General features: G+C 41.2%; 2 protein-coding genes across 2 annotated transcripts in view; one reads left to right on the forward strand and one right to left on the reverse strand.

Annotated features, from left to right (window-relative positions):
- Positions 1 to 5,993, reverse strand: part of hnrnpm (heterogeneous nuclear ribonucleoprotein M) — a 7,531-nt gene extending 1,538 nt beyond the window's left edge. The window contains exons 1-12 of the mRNA XM_059340736.1: positions 5,683 to 5,993; positions 4,626 to 4,807; positions 2,969 to 3,021; positions 2,258 to 2,265; positions 1,982 to 2,075; positions 1,618 to 1,884; positions 1,174 to 1,327; positions 999 to 1,048; positions 855 to 915; positions 409 to 534; positions 250 to 321; positions 66 to 134 (exon numbers count right to left, since the gene is read on the reverse strand). Coding sequence (XP_059196719.1) covers positions 66 to 134; positions 250 to 321; positions 409 to 534; positions 855 to 915; positions 999 to 1,048; positions 1,174 to 1,327; positions 1,618 to 1,884; positions 1,982 to 2,075; positions 2,258 to 2,265; positions 2,969 to 3,021; positions 4,626 to 4,807; positions 5,683 to 5,777 — 1,231 coding nt within the window. The 5' untranslated portion in view covers positions 5,778 to 5,993. The remainder of the gene's footprint in view (positions 1 to 65; positions 135 to 249; positions 322 to 408; positions 535 to 854; positions 916 to 998; positions 1,049 to 1,173; positions 1,328 to 1,617; positions 1,885 to 1,981; positions 2,076 to 2,257; positions 2,266 to 2,968; positions 3,022 to 4,625; positions 4,808 to 5,682) is intronic.
- A 1,968-nt stretch (positions 5,994 to 7,961) lies between these two features.
- dmap1 (DNA methyltransferase 1 associated protein 1) lies at positions 7,962 to 13,885 on the forward strand. Its single transcript, XM_059341158.1, has 10 exons — positions 7,962 to 8,395; positions 8,604 to 8,695; positions 9,273 to 9,468; positions 9,580 to 9,738; positions 9,864 to 10,031; positions 10,260 to 10,445; positions 10,807 to 10,878; positions 11,538 to 11,610; positions 12,189 to 12,541; positions 13,147 to 13,885. The coding sequence occupies exons 1-10, from the start codon at positions 8,300 to 8,302 to the stop codon at positions 13,204 to 13,206; spliced, it is 1,455 nt and encodes a 484-aa protein (XP_059197141.1). The 5' UTR covers positions 7,962 to 8,299; the 3' UTR covers positions 13,207 to 13,885.
- Positions 13,886 to 19,330: the final 5,445 nt, after the last annotated feature.

A 19,330-nucleotide genomic window follows, 5' to 3' on the forward strand; every position in this document is an offset into this window, starting at 1 on the left:
ACATCAAGCAAAACGTGAAAGTGTTCCACGCTTGCTTTTGGATTGCTCTGAACACTGCTCCTTACCGTTCATTCTGCCCATCCCGGAAGAACCGAATCGATCCATGTTGTTCATTCCTCCGAAGTTGTCCATTCCTAACAGAGGAAGAAGAAGAAATACTCAATGCTAGAGGTCACAACCAGGGACAGTTCAGATCATAGAAATGCAATGTGGTGCTCACAGTTAAACTGCTTGGAATAGAGAACATACCTCCTCCTCCACCACCGCCACCGCCGCCTCCCATACGACCTCCCATGTTGCCAAAGCCCATGCCATCCATACCTACAAGTAAGAAGAGTGATAAGTTACCTATTTTTTTGTTGTCTTTTATTAAAGGGTTTAACAAAATCCTTGGAAAAAGCTAGTTACCTCCAGGGCCCATGTTGCCCATTCCTCCTCCTCCGCCGCCACCACCTCCACCTCCTCTGTTCAACTGGGTAGCATCAATGGGCTGGCCACCAGGTCCCAGGCCCAAACCAATACCACTCAGGCCACCTAGGCAGATAAAATGGGTACAGTATTAAGACATTGTCTTCACAAGAAATTGTGTCTGTAAGAATAAACTGATTAAACTTATTATCTTTTGATAACAAAATTGTGGAGGTAGCAATCAAGCCACGTGTATATTAGGCACAGTGTATATTTTGGGCAGTGTTGAGCTAGCTAATAGTGTCACTGTTGCGACCTGGGTGTTTTTTTTAAATATACACTAGATACAAATAAATATTAAGAGATGCAGTTCTGCACCAAAGTGAAGTAATCAAATATCACTGGCAAGGATATTTACAGTGTAGAAAGCTACAATGTCTACTTACGGGGAAGAGCAGCCGCCGATCTTTCAGGTGGTCCAAAATCTTTGGGGAGGGATTTCTCATCCTTACAAAAGAAAACAAATGTATTCAGACTATGTGCTTTGAGCATATTGTGATTAGATGTACAGTAAAAATGAGGCAACATACCAGTTTGACATGCATGACTCTGTTGAATAACAGCTGACCATTAAACATAGCTGTGAAATCATTAAGGAAAGCACACCAGACATATTTTGAAACAATATGATTCAACTACATTGACACAATATACATACACAAAGGGATCTCAAGAAAATGTTTTTTTCCCCCAAAAAAAGGATACAGACAGCTTGGACTGCTTCAATGGGCATATCAAATGTTACTGTGCCCATGCCTCTGCTTTTCCCATCCTTGTCCTCAAGAATGTCAGCCCTCACCACCATGCCGGCCATGCCAAACACCTCTTTCAGCTTCTTCCAGCCCACTTTGTAGTCAAGCTATAGGGCACAAAGAAAAATGATTAAAGATGGTAACTTGTTTATCCACAGGTACGTCCAAAAAGACAAGACTAAACTTGCGTTTCTTACGATGTCTCCAACAATAATACTGTGATTAAATTAGCAGCTGTACACTTATGGGTAATGCTGAAACCCTTAGCAAACTTTTTTAATTGAATAAAAATACCATTTATTTACCGGCAACAATTGCTAGAATGTTTTCCTGCCGCTTACTGCCTAACATTTGTGAGTTTTTGGGTAAAACAATGGGAAAAGTTTGGAAGCCTCACATTTGCCACGAAGACAGTGCTGCCAATCCTGCCGGCCTGGAGACCGTGGATGATCTCATTGGGGATGTTGGGGTTGTTCATCAGGCTAGGGGGAATGTTGACCATGGAGCCATTTGGTCCTGGGCCCATTCGATCCATGCCACCCATACCTCCCATTCCTCCACCCATTCCTCCTCCCATGCCTCCGCCCATGCCTCCATGGCCCCCTGGAGGACCTCCACCTTGACCCTTGTTGATTTCTCTCTGAGCAATCACACCATCTGGGTCCTAACAAAAAGCACAGAAAAATTAATAAGAAAAATGTGTAACTGATATTTTGAACTTTGCTACTGCTCGTTTCCTTGGTCCTTTTGCTGTGGCCTACCTCTTTCACTTTGAGGGGGCGTCCATTGAGGTTATGCTTGTTGACCTTCTCCACTGCTTTCTTCATTAGCTCTTCAGTCCTAAACTCAACAACACTGAAAGAAATATACAGTATATCGTGAGGGAAATCAATAAACTTGATCAGACTAGATTTTTTATAACTACCCTCACAAAGCATTCTGAGACTGGTGAATGTGCTTTTTACTGTGTCTACTGCAACATTTACATATTTTCAATCCTTGTACTGGCACAAACAGAAAAAATGAAGACTACTTACGCACAACCCTTTGGTGATTGAAGACATCAGAACAGGCCGCACCAAAAGGAGTAAATAATTTAAATTAGTAATGACAATGGTTAAAATAGATGTTTAACTGAAACAATTTAATTTAAAAAACAGATACAGATAATTTCATGCACAATGAAAAGTTGAAATCACACAAGCCTACAGCCTTGGCCACAACTCTGTGCTCTTCCAAATAAAATTACAATTTTAAGATCTCACATTTTTTCACTAACACAATTCAGGTGAATATTAAGAGCATCTTTCCCAAAATCCAAAGGGCAGAAAATCCACAGAGAGATAGGATTCCCCACCTCTAAGATATTGGGGGTTAACATTTCCAGTAAAGCAGTTCTACAGAGTTATTTTTAACAACCGTCTAACAGCCTTGTTACAACCTCCTGCAGACTAGAAACCTTTAATTCATGAGGAGCAAATCCAGCAACCAAAAGGGACATTGTCAGATACTGCAATCCCACAGGATTGGCTACAAAAGAGCTGAAGTCCTTTTATAAGAGCATCAACACTCGGGATTGACCTCAAGTCAGTGCCACAGACGCCTCCGGCATGTCACCATGATCTCACACACACCACCAGGTTTGTGAAGCTGAACAAGTCCCAACAATGAAAATAAAGACACCAAAGCTGACAAACACAGGTTTGTCTAGGATTATTCATGTTTTATTTGTATGTATTTGCACTTACCCTCGATTTGCCTTCTGCGTCCGTTAAGTGTTCCACGTACGTTACCTCACCCACTACAAATCAGATTCCAGAGACGACACACACCAAGGGGAGAGAAGCCGAGAGAACAATGGGGGTTTAGAGCAGACACACAAGTAGGGTGGCCGGTGGCAGTGAGCTCAGACTGCCAGTCCTGCGCCTTCCCCCAGCACCTCAGCAGCAGCACAATATGGTACAGGTCTACAAAAAGCAAGCTTGGGTCTCAAAAAAAATTAAGACTTCTTAGCCTGTCCTTGTTGGAATTCTCCCGAAGCACCAAAAGCAACAGACTGAGGACAACAACTGTTGATATGGCCATCAGCCTGCCTGTGTGGCTATAGTGCCGTAAACACCACCTTTTCACCATTTCGTTACAAACCTGTGCATACTTTGTCTTATGTCGCCATTTTAAACATCAGGCCAATGCATCAATACATTCGTCCATCAACTTAGCCTAAGCGGAAACTTACAGCTAGACAAATTAACCATAATACAAATGAAGGCAAGCTCTTGGAGAATGGAAACTTCTCTAACTGCAAACATGTTCTTAGTGGACCTGTTCCCTAAAACGTACTGTATCATAATTTTGATTCAGCGTCGATCACAGCCAAGCCTTCGTTCCAGATCACTTGTCTGTTCAACGTATGGACATCAGTGACCAAACCTCTAGAGACAAGGACAGTGCATAAGAAGTTGCTTCATTTTGTAGACCTGTACCCCAAAGAAATCCAACGCATAGCCGTGTTTGGCACAACATGGAGATCTGCTGAGAAAACATTTCTTTGTCAAGGTCACACCTAAAAGAGAAAATGCAATTTAACTCCACAGTCAGTTGATATAAAAACAAATACCAGGTGCTCCTTCTTAAAGAGGATAGCACCTTTAAGACATGCTTGAACTTCAAGTAAATGCCAGATTAATGCATTACTTAAAATAAATCTAATGCTTTCCAATACCCCATAAGTACAAATACTTTCACATGAGTAACAGCCCGTGTAAATCCATATTACATTGTACATTTATGAACTTTATCCTAACCCCTGCTGAAAATTGCTGCATCACAGATGATTTCATTTGAAAAAAAGTTCTCCAAAATTTTGACAAATTTTATGAATCCTGAGAGCTCAGGTTATTACCGTTAGTTACTTTTTACAACTCAGAACAACTTGTCCCTTTTTTCTGGGCAAAATAATTTCATTACAGCAATGCATAGTTTGCTTTTTCATGGATTTCTTGGGGAAAAGCATCTCAATATGCCACTCATGATCCCAGGCCATTTGATTTTCACAGTAGTGAAACCATATTTACACATGTACAAACCCCACTTCACCAAAACCACAGAAGGTTTAATTATCTCAATGGAGAATAAATGTGCAGTCTAACCTCCTGGTTCACAGCCCTTGTGCAAGTCTGCAGCAACTCCATAGTTGACGGACAAATGAGAGAGAACTCGTCCAAACCCCTTGTTCCAAATAACTCCCTCGATATCTCAAGCAACATTGCACAACTTAAGTTTCTGCACAAATTCCAAAAAAGCCAGACAAGGCTTCAGTGGTCAAACAAAATGACCCTGGAGGCTGCATCTCTTTTTTTTTATGTCCAAAGCTGACTGAGTCAATCTCTTATCTAAACACCTTACCTTTCTCTTTCATCAGGTCTTTGAGAGCTTGCCATTTCACATCGTATGGAATGTTGCTGACAAAAACTCGGTATCTTTTGTTTGCGTTTCCATAGGGATCGTAGCGCCCGCCTCCACCTCTCTTCTGGGGCCTCTCCTTCCTGCTGGAATTGGGCTCATGCTTGGCTTTCCCATTCACCTCCCTGTATAAAGAAATCAGTTATTAGTGAGTAAAAAGGCTTTTACTAAGTGAGACCAGAAAGGTACAGGATTAAGCATAATACAATTATGAGAAGTGATTCAGAAGTTAAATGAGCAGCTACTGGGGATGCATACAGGACAAATAATTTTATTTCTTGGAACTTATTAACTTATGACTAAAACATTAAAAAAAAGCCACACCACCTTGCATATTCTCTGCTCATTTACAGGGGCCAAAAATATTACTGTTAACCAACTCAATCCAATAGCGGGCACAAAGGGATTTTCTTGAGTCGGACTATGAAAAAAACTAACTGGGTTTTTTTGTATGCGATGTGATTGAGGAGTAAGTAAATTAGGTTACCAAAACGGGTTAAAATGTGTTACATATAGACAGTTGCATTGCTCTCCACTGTGACCTAAATGATTGCAGCTGATCCACTTCAGCCGCATGGCAAGGCCGCTCTTTGGATGTAGCGGGCCTGTGTTACATTAACTAAGCATTAACGTGTATTACTTTTACAATAAAAAAAAATGCTAACTAATTGAAAAGGAAAGCCGCATGTGATTTTATACTTATAAAGTAAGCTAAACCATTAACGCTCGGATACTTTAAGTTACGTAAAGTGAATGGATTCTTCCTGTTGAAGTAATCGGGTCCCAAAACACGCCCCCAGTAGCAGATAAACCAAAATAACGATAAACTTTAAACACACTGGAGGCCTTATATAATTGCCTCATAATGTTGCCATTCGTGCAGACTTTTTCTTTACAGACAAACTACTAAAAACTACGACATTGTGGATGTGAGTCTGGCTCGTTATGCAACCAGCTAGCTAGTAAGCGCTAACAAAGGGAGCTTGATGAATGGACCTACCCGGCCTGCTGCTGCTGCTGCTGCGGGGGCCGCTGCTGGGGCGGCTGGGCTGCTTTCTCGGTCCCGGTAGGAGCTTCGGCCTGCTCGGTAGACATCTTTTTGCGTAGTTTAGCGCCTTGTTAAAAATACTGTGTTATCTCAGATATTAACGAGTTAATCGTCGTTAAACCTGACTTGAGTGAACAAATAACCACGACAACCACCTCTGCGACACCAGCTACCGAAAATGGCGGAGAGAGCAGTTAGTGAACAGGAAGAGCGACCGCTGGGAATTTAAAACCCAGGAATGAAAAGGTCTACTTCCGGTGATTGATTTTAAAAATAAAGGTCGCGGCACAAAAAGCATTTCAGATTAACAGTGCAGGCTTGAGAGGCTAACCAAAGCTGAGGGACTTTCCCGTCTTATGTGCTGCTTTATCTCTTGATGTTAATAAAAAGGTCTTTAAAAGTAGCCTATTGATAATTTAACAAAACTTTGTATGGCGAAACAAAAACCATTGCATTAAAAAATCAGTAATACCGTCTTAACTTCTTAGACTTTCACACTCTTTATTTCAGAAAGAAGTCGTATCAACTCTATATGTAATAACCTTATTAATAACCTTAACTGGAAAAATATGTTGCTTTAATAAAGTTTAAAAAAAAAAAAAAAAAGAATAACAGTGCGGACAAATAAAACTGTGGAACTTGTGTATTTTGCCTGTTTTTGTTTGGTTTAAAGAAAAAGGCGTTTTGAATGACACAATTTACTGATCTTTAATAATATATCTATCATGTATACTGTTGAATTTCATGTGCAACAAACAATAAAATTGTTGGTGTTTCGAAACTTATCTGAAGCAAGGATCGAAAAGGACAGAGCGTGTTGTATCATGTAGCCTTCATATGTAATGTTAAGTATTGAGATTTTTCATGTTAAACTATACAAAAAATGGCTTGACTTGAATTAAATTATGTTGGGTGGCGAGTAAAAAGGTCCTACAAAAACCTTTCTCTAACTATCTAAAACTGTAATTTAGTTTCCTACCTAATTACCTAATCATTTTCAACCCTTTTTGTTTTAATTATTATTTTCATGAATGAGAGCTGTATGCTGTTCTAATTAAGGTCACGGGCCAATCGCACCGAGCACTATTGTTATACTGCGGATTTTTCTTCTTCCTCTTCCAGACACAATTTCGAGTTGCAGGACAAATTATATATCAAAACGTGTTTGATCGGGATCATTGTGCTATTACTTTAGCGAAAAACAACAATAATTGGAGATTTTCAAACATCTACTTCTTAGGCATAATTTCACCTAGAGACTCCATTCAAACTTTAAACAGTAGACACAAGTATTGTGTATTGCTGTATTAATCCACGTTTCGATAAGTCATATAGTTTTTTATCAATCCCTGTTCAATGACCATGATAATTTTTGGAGAAATTCTGAGATTATAATGGGTTCATGTCCAAAAAAATTGTCAAAAAATGAATTTGAAAACTGCGCTCCAGGCCGCAAATTCCACTCTACAGAAATAATTTATACATAGAAACGTAGGAAAATTTGTCTTCTCACTCACAATCCTCTGGTAAAGCTGTCAGAGTTATAGTTTGGGCGTAGGACGCACAGATGCGCCACCAACACGCACCAACAGCCCCATTGACTCCCATATTTCATCCATCTCTCACAGAAAGAGAGAATCATACACACACACACACACACACACACACACATACACACACACAGACAGGTAACTTTATGTGATTACAGTTACACACACACATAAGCGTGCGTGCGTAAGCGCGCACACTCCTCCAGATACACGTTTCACACACACACGCGCACGCACACACACACACACACACATTTTGAGGTTGAAAGGGCATAGGTTGCTGTATAAATAAATACTTGAAAAGGAATGCTTATTGTAGGTGTACTCCTTATATATAATATAGTATCATAACATTACTAGTATTAATTGTTTGAAATCTCTGAAGAATCTCATCATAGTGTACACACACCGGCAGTAGCCCCCATGGCCCTTTCAGAATTTCCCCAGAGGAAATTTTCTAGTTCTGTTTTATTCTTCAATTAACAAGCTGTGAGAAAGGACACTTGTGAGAGTTATCATAATACAAAGTAAGTACTTAAGTAAGTAAGTAAGTAAGTAATAAAGAAAGAAAGAAAGAAAGAAAGAAAGAAAGAAAGAAAGAAAGAAGCTGCAGTACACCGCCACACCTTATAGGGGGCGACAGTCAATTACAGAGTAGATTAGTAGCCACATCGACATCAGCGGGGACGGAAGTAGTGTTGGTTTAGTTGCTAGCTACTCGCTTAGCCTTAACAATAGCAAGAGAATATTCTTTTAATAACTGTCTCCATAGATTTCACACATATTAAAAACATACACGGTAATATTGCGAATACAAATCCTACAAAAACCGTTACTCGACTGTTTGCGGCTCGGTGTAAAGTGAACGTAGTTTAGAAATGACAACGTTAGCGTTAGCTATTAGCTAGGAGCGTATTCGTTGGACAGGACCGCTTCACTGACTGACCGCCCGTGAATGAATGAACAGTATTTCTCGTTTGACAGGCTGTGAGAAGCGTTACCTAACAAAACAGTAAGTCATGGCTACTGGGGCTGATGTAAGGGATATTCTGGAGTTGACTGGAGGGGAAAATGACGGACCCATCAGCAAGAAAGACCTCATCAACTCAGACAAGGTAGGAGATCATTATAAGATAGCCATGATGATTCCTGTCCCTCTAGTCACAAGTTAACCATGTTATTTTCCTTAATGTTCCAATAGTTATGCACAAACTATGCCATTTCCACATCTGTAAAGTGAAAATATTATGTTGTTATTCTGTGCTTGAGAGTATTACCAGTTTTATTGAGCCTAATCACCAATTTTTCCATCACCTGTCTCAGAAAAAAAACAAGAAGAGCACAGAAACACTGACCTTCAAGAGACCAGAGGGAATGCACAGAGAGGTCTATGCTCTGCTCTATTCAGATAAAAAGTATGGGATCTTTTTGAATTTGTCCTGAAACAATGTACTGAATTACCCTTAAGGTTTGCATGTCCTGTGTGTCATCACTCGGAGTGTCAGAATTCCCCAAATCCATGATTTTGTTCAACTATGATTTAGACATTTTTTGTAAACTTTAATTTACCGTTTCAAAATTTTCTTTGATAGGCTACATTGCATCAAGTGTGACATAAATGCCATAACCTTTTTTTTTTTATGTACCATGCAAAGGACATATGGTCAGATTTTGTCAATTGCCAATCCTGCGTTTTTCCTTCCATGTTTAACAATTGTTCATGATAAATCCAGAAAGGAAGATATATAATGACAATGGTTCCCTTTATTTTCTAGTATGTTAATCAGAAATTAAGACCTCTGACACAGAGTTCAGTGAGTGGCAGTTTCATCCATTCAAGCATTTGAAGTGTCCATGTTAAAGTCTTACTGTGAGGGAGAGCTTGTATGATGAACAATTTTTTTTCTGTATATCCCTGCCTTGCCCCTGGCAGATTTTCCACATATTCCACTCTTGCTTAAACAAAGATTTGTTTTTATTGTTATTTCCCAGAGATGCACCCCCTTTGTTGCCTAGTGATACTACTCAGGGCTACAGGACAGTCAAAGCCAAGCTGGGCTGTAAAAAAGTGCGTCCCTGGAAGTGGATGCCCTTCACTAATCCAGCTCGCAGAGACGGTGCTATATTCCATCACTGGAGACGTGTGGCAGAGGAAGGCAAGGACTACCCTTTTGCCCGCTTCAACAAGGTAGGGATGATTACAGTCTCCTCTTATTAAACCCAAACAGGATTTTTATGGATTACCAGTTTTATTCATCTGATCACTGCATTCTGTCTGTTTTCCTGTGTGTTTTTATAGACAGTGCAGGTACCTGTGTACTCTGAGCAGGAGTATCAGATACATCTCCATGATGATGGCTGGACTAAAGCAGAGACAGACCACCTGTTCGACCTGTGCAAGCGATTTGACCTGCGATTTGTCGTCGTCCATGACCGTTACGACCACCAGCAATACAGAGTAATCACTTAGTCACTCGTCTTCATCCCTAAAGTTCCCCTTAAGTGACAGTTTATTGCAAAAATTGTAATGCTTTAAGTTAAAGCACATATTTGTCATGACATTCTTCCATTTTTGCTTCACAGAAACGTTCTGTGGAGGACCTGAAGGAACGCTATTATAGTATTTGTGGTAAGCTGACCAAGGTCCGCGCAGCTTCAGGGACTGAGCCCAAGATCTACATATTTGATGCCGGCCATGAAAGGCGCCGTAAAGAGCAACTGGACAAGCTCTTCAATCGCACACCTGAACAAGTTTGTGACATTATAGTTTGATTTTGATTATTTTGTTGTTGTTAAGCTTTTATAACTTCCCAGCCAAGACGAGAAGCATCATGCACAGCACATACCAATTATAACTGCAGTTATTAATGCAGTAAAGTCTACTGTGAAAGAAAGCATTAAAACAATATTGCCAAAGTCTTTAAGATGTTTGTCAACCTTTTGGATATTTAGATTGCACTTCTCTTGGTTTTCCTGCAGGTGGCAGAAGAGGAATATCTTATTCAGGAGCTCAGGAAGATAGAGACTAGAAAGAAGGAGCGCGAGAAGAAGGCCCAGGATCTGCAGAAACTCATTAAAGCAGCGGACACAACCACAGAGTTAAGACGAGCAGAAAAGAGAGTTTCGAAGAAGAAGCTTCCACAAAAAAGAGAAACAGAAAAACCGGTATGATGTGCAAGTCAAACCATACCTCACCACCGTACCTAAGAAATGTTTACCAGCAAATGAAAGAATCTTTAAAGGGGAAAAACCTTGAATAGTTTTTATTATTGAGATGGCACAGCTGTCAACCTTTATTATAGTAACACAGAGATAATGAGAATTAGGTTAAGTCACAGTATTTTATATGAATCATTTAATATTATTTCGATGGAACAGCTGTGTCTTAACGAAATTGAAGGGGCTCTTGTGAAAGTTTTGTGAAATTAAGGCCTGGAGTATCCCATAATAATTATTTTTCATGTTAAGTCTATCTAAAGTTCAGCTGGATGTCATACCTTCTCATCAGTTATTTCATTTTCTTTAGGCTGTTCCAGAAACAGCAGGAATCAAGTTCCCTGATTTCAAATCGGCGGGAGTCACACTGCGCAGTCAGAGGGTGAGTATTAATCCTGATCAGATATTTAAACTACTAAAAGAGTTTTTCAAAACACATCTTCACCATAAAACTTCCCATTGACTCTTAAATACCAGTGAGGAGTTTAAAAGACCAATCCTTAACAAAGAACAAATCTGCAATCTACAGTAGTTAGAAATAATCCCACAGCTCTGTATTAAAAACCTTTACTTCTCTGTATCTGTACTTGACATTTTTTCATCAGTTTTGTTTGAACCATTTTTAATATCAAAACAATTTTTGCAAAGCTTGACCCTGTAGTTGATTTATGTGGGAAACCAGAATGTCAGACTTGAGGTAGCTATCTCTCATTAGCACTGTGATGATTAATTCTGTTAGTGACTTTCTAATATCTGTAAGACCTAGCAAGGGGACCCTTATTCATCTTCAAGACTGATGAGGAGCTGCCGCTCTCTATGGAAAATGCATTAGCATGGCTAAAGGAGTGGAGTACCCCTCTAGCTAATCAGTCAGACAGAGTTCAGTGGATAAAGACATTTTGATCTGGCTCGCTGAAGTGCATTTCATACGAATTAAAAGCCCCGAGGTGGAGCTGTTTATCCTAATATCTCCGGCACCTTAAATCACACCCTTGTGTGTACTGATGTGTGTGTCTCTCTGTGTGTTTGTGTGTGATTCAGATGAAACTGCCAAGCTCGGTAGGCCAGAAGAAGATCAAGGCCATTGAGCAGATCCTGCTAGAGCAAGGAGTCGGTAAGTGTGAATAATCATTAGTAATCTGCTGACCTTTTTAAAGTTTTACATTTTGAACTCTCCTCTGCAACAGATTTATAGTAAAAAGAATGCTAAATTTAATGGTCTTATTTGGTGTTTTCAGTACAGCAGGGGCAATTTTAAAAAAAAAACTTATTTTACATTTATTTTAATAATAGCTACTTAAGGAATTTTCTTTTGGACATTTTTTAAATGTGCACAAATAAAAAAGAGCAATGTGGTTAAACAGCAGTATGCTTACACAAAGGAGCTATTTCTTGATAAACTCATCTCAGAGATTCTGTCCTCATGTTGAACTTGTTTGATGATTGATCTGAAAAATATGGCTTCTCACTACACCATACTAAAGGTACTACCTATAGCTGCTAGGAAAGACTGACTAGTCAGGCTTTGCTGAACACAACCATCTACAATATCTGAGTAACATACTGAATCAAACAGCTTTGTTCCAACATTTTCCTCTACTTGCTATTCTAAACGTTTTTGGGGGTGTTTTATCAAAGCTCTTAAGTCATGTTTTCACGTATCTTTGCCTTTGTGTCTGTCCGTGGGTCCAGATCTTAACCCCATGCCCACAGAGGAGATTGTTCAGATGTTCAATGAGCTGCGTAGCGACCTGGTGCTGCTGTATGAGCTCAAGCAGGCCCACAGCAACTGTGAATACGAACAACAGATGCTGCGCCATCGCTACGAGGCCCTACTGAAGGCCGGCAGTGGAGGCGGTTTGGGTGGAACTACAGGGGGTGGACTAGCTGCTGCAACACTGGGTGGAGAACTCCATGCCAATAACAGCACTACAGCATCCACCCCAGGGGGTGATGCTCCGTCCTGGCCCAGTGCAGATGACATCAAGGTGGAAGCCAAGGAACAAATCATTGATGTTGTAGGAGCCCCACTTACCCCCAACTCAGTAAGTCTGCACAGCATAAAAATAAACCACCATCTAAACTTGGCAGATTTAACTCTAATACCAAGTCCAAGTTAAATCTCAATAAGTTTTTCTTGACATTAATGCTTAAAATGAAAATTATGATAGGACTTTGGCCAAATCAAACCGATTACCAGTGTTTGCCTGAAATGTATCCAGCGCGACACTTCCAAAATGCTACACTACACCACTGAGCGTGGGCACCATGCTGCTCACATGGAAGAAAGGGGAGCAGAGACAGTTGAAGTAATGATAACGCCATCAGTAAACAAGTTTGGTAGTAAATGACATATGGTGCAGACTGATTCTGTGTTGGGTTTTTTAGCTGAACTTGGCCAGAGCATTTGGTCAAATCAGATCAGTAATGCTCTTCTGCCCTCCTTGTTTGCTGGAAGTGTTGTCATGTAGCCCCCACATTGCATCGCTGCTTATAGCAAACTTAGCGGACAGTTTAGCAATCACGTTCCAGAAACAGCCATTGATTGTAAACTGGTAAAACACTAAAAAATAAAAAACACTAAGAAATGCAGAAAGCGAGCGAAATCTGCCCAAACCTGGTTGTGATCGTTTTGTGTCTCACATTGCAGCGCAAACGGAGAGAGTCGGCATCCAGCTCATCTTCAGTGAAAAAGGTGAAGAAGCCTTGATGAGGACGAAAGCACCAGCTGGTAAACATCGGAGGAAAAGGGACTGTGTAAGTTATTTTGGTCACCGCGGAGACGCCCACACGTCTTATGGTTGGACATGAGGGACACAGGGGAGCAGGACACCACAGTGCTGTCCATTTAGGTAGAAGAACCACTGGCTACACACTTATATACACACCTACACACCTGGCCTTCCCAGCACCTTTGTGACAAAGGCAACAACTGAGTGACATTTCATTCCATTACTGCTCGTCTCCCTGCCTCCACCAATGCTCAGCCTTAGATGAGGCAAGATCAACTGTAAATTGCCAGGCTGAGCTAATCGGGACATGGGAAGAAGGTGGGAATGACTGGGTAATTGAAATGAATTGGAATGAAAGCAGCGACTCTGGGAGTGGGAGGACCTCGAACCGCAATGCTCATCTGACCCATCTGAGGGTTTTTTTGTAGCCTAATCATGCTAAAGTGCTTACTGGAAATGTGTTTTTGTGTTAGCCTTTAGTCGCCCCTGTATCTCCCCCTTGAACCAGAGTGCGTCTCGTTCTCTCTCTGATAGACTGTGGTTCCATCTACTCTATATGTTGAGCTAGTGGGGCCTTTTTCTGTTGTTTGTCCTCAGGTGACCTTGAAGATGCTTCAGTCAATGATTCAATAAACCTCATTGTTTGTTTTTTTTCTTCCTGCGTGTCATGCATGTTTATGCCATCGTGGTGCATTTAACATTTCAGGCGCCCGTTGCTCTTTCTCAGATGAGATTTTAACTTGGAGGTAATTAGTGTTGAATATACATTTGCCAGGGAAATTGTAGGATCATGACATTCTTACCTTACCTGTCATCAAGTTAAGTGACAACTAATGACTTCATTAATATGATAATTAAGCAGTGATCATTCTTGGGTTGGCACAGCCACTAAAACTTCATTAGGTTCCCTCCCCATAATATTGCTAATTGCATGTCAATTATGTCGTTTAGCCTACTTAGACATTAATTTCTATGCAAATTTTGAATAGAGTTGGGAGTGCTGTGATCTAGGTATACTGTGTGTATTTATATATAAATATATAAACTATTCAAAACCTAAGCAGGTTTTGTACAGTCTTGAAAGTCATGTTTTAGGGGTTAGGAATATGTTTAATTTTAAATGGACTCCTACAAAAATACTTAATTTTCATCATAATGTGATTCAGTTACTCATGTAAACAAAAAAATTTCAAAGGAAAAAGATCCTGCTGTTGACTTCTTAATCTGGAAATGATCAAGCATTAAATAATCAAGATGTTGATTGGAAAAGGATGAAGACTATCTCCATTAAAGTCTTCATCCTTTCCAGCATCTGAGACCTTACTTCTTTAAGGAATACCCACAAAGTTACCATTTGTACATCTTTGACTCCCTCGTGTTACTTTGAATTCTTGAGGGGAAACGTTTCTCGTATGCCTCCATGGTGAACAGAGAAGGAGGCCAACATTTGACAATTGCAAAACTATCACAAACTCTCACACATCAACTAAGAGACTTAAGTGGTTGAAAGTGTTTAAAATAGTAATATTTCAGGAAAAATGCATTTGTGTTTTGAAAATCATCAGCATGAAACTGATCATACTGTCGTTGCACGATTAGCACTACAGAATCCAGTCAATGCTGCATCGTCACCACAATCAAAACATTTTTATTTACGTCTCTAATAAGCTCTCTAAGGTTACAGGAGTAAACCCATCCACACACTGTAGGCCGTTTGATTGAGGGAGAGAGAGGAAAAGAGTGGGAGAAGGCAAGTAAACATGGGTAAAATGGATTCTCTGTGTCTATATTTCATGTTGAAAATTGGCTCATAAATCCAGTGGTTTGATCTATGGAACCCGTCGTTGCTTGAAAAAACCTCCGTAAATGTGTAATTTCTCCCTTGACAGAACACAGCCGAAAGGCTATCTTTCTTTTGCTTCCTCCTCCCCTCTCTCTCTCTCTCTCTCTCTCTCTCTCTCTCTCTCCCTCTCTCCCCCTTTTCTCTCTCTCTCATTCTCGCTCCCTCTCTCTGCCAGCCTGGTGTTGGATTAATGCTCTGCTCTCTTCCCCTCTCTCCTTTCATGCTCCTCTGATATCTTCTTTTCATCACTGCTCATCCATTTATCAAAACTAGGGCTTCTCTCTCCCTCTCTATCTCTCAATATCTAAACCCATCTTAAGTTATATGGCAGGTATCTTGTAAGATAGGCTTCAAGAAAGTGGAGGTTATTAATAAATACTAGTCTAAATTGAAAATAGGTGGGCAGGGATGCATCACCAGCCATGTGTGAATGATAAAGACCCCCAGCAGCTCCCATCTTGCCCCATCTGCCATGAGCTCCATCCAGGCTACAGTGTACGTTCTGCAACACTGATGTGAAAAGCATGAGGCAGAACAGCACGGCGGAGTGTCTTATAATGTGGTTGTGATGGCATTGAGATGGGATCTCTTTATCAAGGCCAGGCTGAGGCTTTAATCACGGCCTAAGAGGTGAGCTGGCTGTTTATCATAATTGAACTGTATCCAGGCTAATCGCGGGCATACGTCACTGTCGAGGGGTCGCTCGGCCGCACCAGCAGGCGATGCTGGTGGTGGTGATTGAACACACAGTTAAGAGAAAAGATGTGTACTGAGGGACATAAGGCAGGAAGAGGCAGGTAATAGCAGATGTGATAGAGCCCTTTTCAAATACATCACGCCTTGAGGTAATCGCTGATGTGACAATGATTAGATTGTCGATGCCTCCTTGCTGTGGCACACTGCTTTATACCCATCATGTCACATACAATCACTGATTACTACAAGGGAAAGAGGCAGGAATGGTGCAATAGGAGTGTAAGGACAGGGTCTGGATAATTTCCCTCCTAAGCTCGGGATTGAGCGCTTACTATATGGGCCATAACAAATGTCCAAAACAGACTTTCACCTCCATGCCCCTCTCTCATCTCCATGTTTCTCACTTTGACTTTCACCTCCTCCTATTGAGGTCACCTTGAGGGGGAAAACTTTTAATCATTGTTCCATATCAAATTCACCTGTGCCCTCTGGGACACTGAGCTGCAACAAAGGGGAGGGAAGTCGAAACCGCAGGTTGGAAAATCACAATTGCCTACAGGGCTGGACAGTGGAAGTCATTTCCACTGGATTTTTTTGCTGGTGGGGGAAGGCCTGCTGCAACACAAACCCAATCACTGGCACTAAGCAGTGCTTACAGCTAGGCATTAACCCCACTGTCCACTCTCCACATTAAAGCCCAGGGGAGGCAGAAGAGAGTGGAGTGGAGTAGAGCGAACTAAATCTAGACTTCCTATTCCCCGGTACTGTGCTGCTCTCGGGAACATCTCCGGTTAGGTGTTGTTGTCTTTCAAGGTGTCCTACCTTGAAAAGAAGGAACATGGTAGGACGGTTATAAAATAGAATAGTCGTTTTTTTGAGGAGATATTTCATGTAGTGTACAAAAGACAAACCAAGTGGAATTAAAAGTATAATATGCAACTTTATAGTAATTTTAATCAACGCCATGCTACATGTCAATTGCCTGTCAATGGCATCATATCCAAATAGACTTTTTATCCAGTTTTAACCAACATGTTTACAATACTCGCAGCCCCTCCACCAGCTTGAAACAGCATCGAAGAAACAGATTTTTTTTCATGAAATTACTTTATTCAGTTTTGAAGCATATTTTGATGATGATCGTGATAATATAAATCTGAATTATTTTGCCAGAATAATCATCACATGAAATTTTCACTTTGTATACCAGTGTATATGTGTATCTATATATTTGGACTATTTATTTTATTGTCTATCTGAGCTCACATGATGAAGAAAGAGGGGCCACATAGTGGTGTGCAGAGCCTGGTCTGTTCAGGTCAGAGCTGTGATTGCATGCTGACTATAAACGAGGCCATGTTGGACAGATCAGCTCCACTCTGTTCTTGCATCAGCCCTCAGAAACAAACTGCTTTGATTTGATTTGCCAGTGAGAGATAGAGAGGCCTCTGAACAATATGTGACAGAGTTTCCTCTGCAAACCAGTGTAGCGAATGTCCCTCTCTTTACCTGCACAGGCACAATTCTAACAAAGAAAAAAAAAATCCAATTTACCATGCGGATCCACAGCTGTCACGGCAAGGGAATTAAACATTACCCATAACTCACTGGGGGTGCTGAGCAGGTCAGCGGATGGTAACATCACTCTGGGGTGCAATAACAAAGGATTTTAACCTCTGACTCCTTCACTACAGCTGCTGGCAGAACAGCTTTCACCAAGCTGGTTAACAATCTCTGGTTGAGTTGACGACTCAACTTACCCGTACACACCTTACCACTCATCGCTCAAATTTCTCCCTAACACAAACAGGAAGACATGGGGAAATGTCAGCATAAATGCAATGTTTTCCACCCCGCTGGGTCCTGGAGCAGTCCCTGTGATGCTTCATAGGGGGTTGCTGAGATCCTGTAGCTGCTAGCGTCCTGGTGTCATCACCCACACAGGCTGACTGCTTGCCTGGCTGGCCCGCCACCACCAGAGCCTCAATTACCTGACTGACGTTTCATTAGCGCCTGCAGCTGATCCCGTGGCTGAGAGGCAGTGGGGCGCAGAGGAGCATGGAGCTAGAGTGAGAGAACGGGGGGAAAGAGAAGGAGGCTTCAACGCATTACATTCTCATGCGCTGTCAGAGTCACAGCTCTGAGTACAGCCACACAGCCACTCATTACATTGCAGTCATTTAGTACATGCTGTTATTGAGCTGGACTGTGTATACTAAAATAGAGCTGGCTGGTTTTATCTGGTGACACCAGTTCTGAGCTGACATTCACATACCTGCCCTGGATTATTGGAGCAAGTGAGAAGTGTGAGATGTTGTAGGTCTGTGTGTGTGTGTGTGTGTGTGTGTGTGTGTGCGCGCACGTTACCTTACATGCTAGAAGTGTCTATGAGACAAATCAATCTGGGGCTGATCAGAGGTTTATCTCTTCCTCTTCTTCTGATTCTCTGTGTGCATGCGTAATACGGCTGCACGATTTGGAAAAAAAAATGTCATTGCAGTTATTTTATTGAATTTCATTATGATTGCAGATATAGGAAGGAATGATCATTTTTGGCATCATTATTCTACTTTTTATTGAAAAATATTTCAAATAGTGAAAATAAAATTGTGAGACTTTCTTAAATCTGAAGAAGGCAATTTGTATGCCAGGACATCTCTGCAGCACGGTAATTCTTATATAGAATTGTATTTGGACACATATTTTGCATTACACTGGTCCATATTGTGCAGCCTGAATGCTTACATGTGTGGAACCATATGTTTGTGGTTGCGTGTCCTGTGTTCTTACCTGGGTTTATGTGTGATGTGTGTGGCCTCTCCATCCTCGGGGTTAGTGCAGGCCATGTCAGAGATGATCCAGGGCGGAGTTGAGGGGGCTTAGTGAGACCCCCGGCCTGAGCCTCTCCACAGAGCCCACGCTTGGCTGGCCTCTCCTTCCCATTTGTCATCCTGGGCCAGTAAGACCCCCGGAGAGATTAGGGCAGAGCAGAGAGACTGGAGGAGTAGCAGGAATAAGAGGATCAGTTAAGCTATAAACACAGACAAGTTTGTGTCTCTCACCCACTCTGGTGCTGTGACAGTTTTTAACGGCTGTCAAAAGTTTGCTCTGGGCCGTACATCTTCCTTTAAAGGATGCCGCAGTGCCTGAGTGTGCCCATACCTCCTGTGTCTGCAAACACAACAGGTATAAGAACTTCTATCACTTTGATCAAATGCTGTGCGGAAAAACTGTCTCGAGTCGGACATTAAACAGAAGAGTTAACTGTATCGACCCAAATTGACCTGAGCTAATGAACCGTGACCCAATGCAGAACAGAAAATGCAAAGGTTTGCCTATAATTAGAGTTCTGTGGCACAAAGACCATCACTCAAATCCTGAGACCTGCTTCATTTCCATATTTTTGAATATTCTACTTAATTATGCAAAGAGAATAGTGAGGTGGGCGAGAAGTTTTAAGAAAGCCTCATAAAGTCCTTATTAAGAGCAGAGGGGATTAATGACAGTTAATATGAGGGCAATCAAACATTTAATGCAAAGGCCCTCCTGCAGGCAAACAGTAT

This window comes from Centropristis striata, chromosome 9 (assembly GCF_030273125.1).
Source record: "Centropristis striata isolate RG_2023a ecotype Rhode Island chromosome 9, C.striata_1.0, whole genome shotgun sequence".
In the NCBI taxonomy this organism is placed as follows: Eukaryota; Metazoa; Chordata; class Actinopteri; order Perciformes; family Serranidae; genus Centropristis; species Centropristis striata.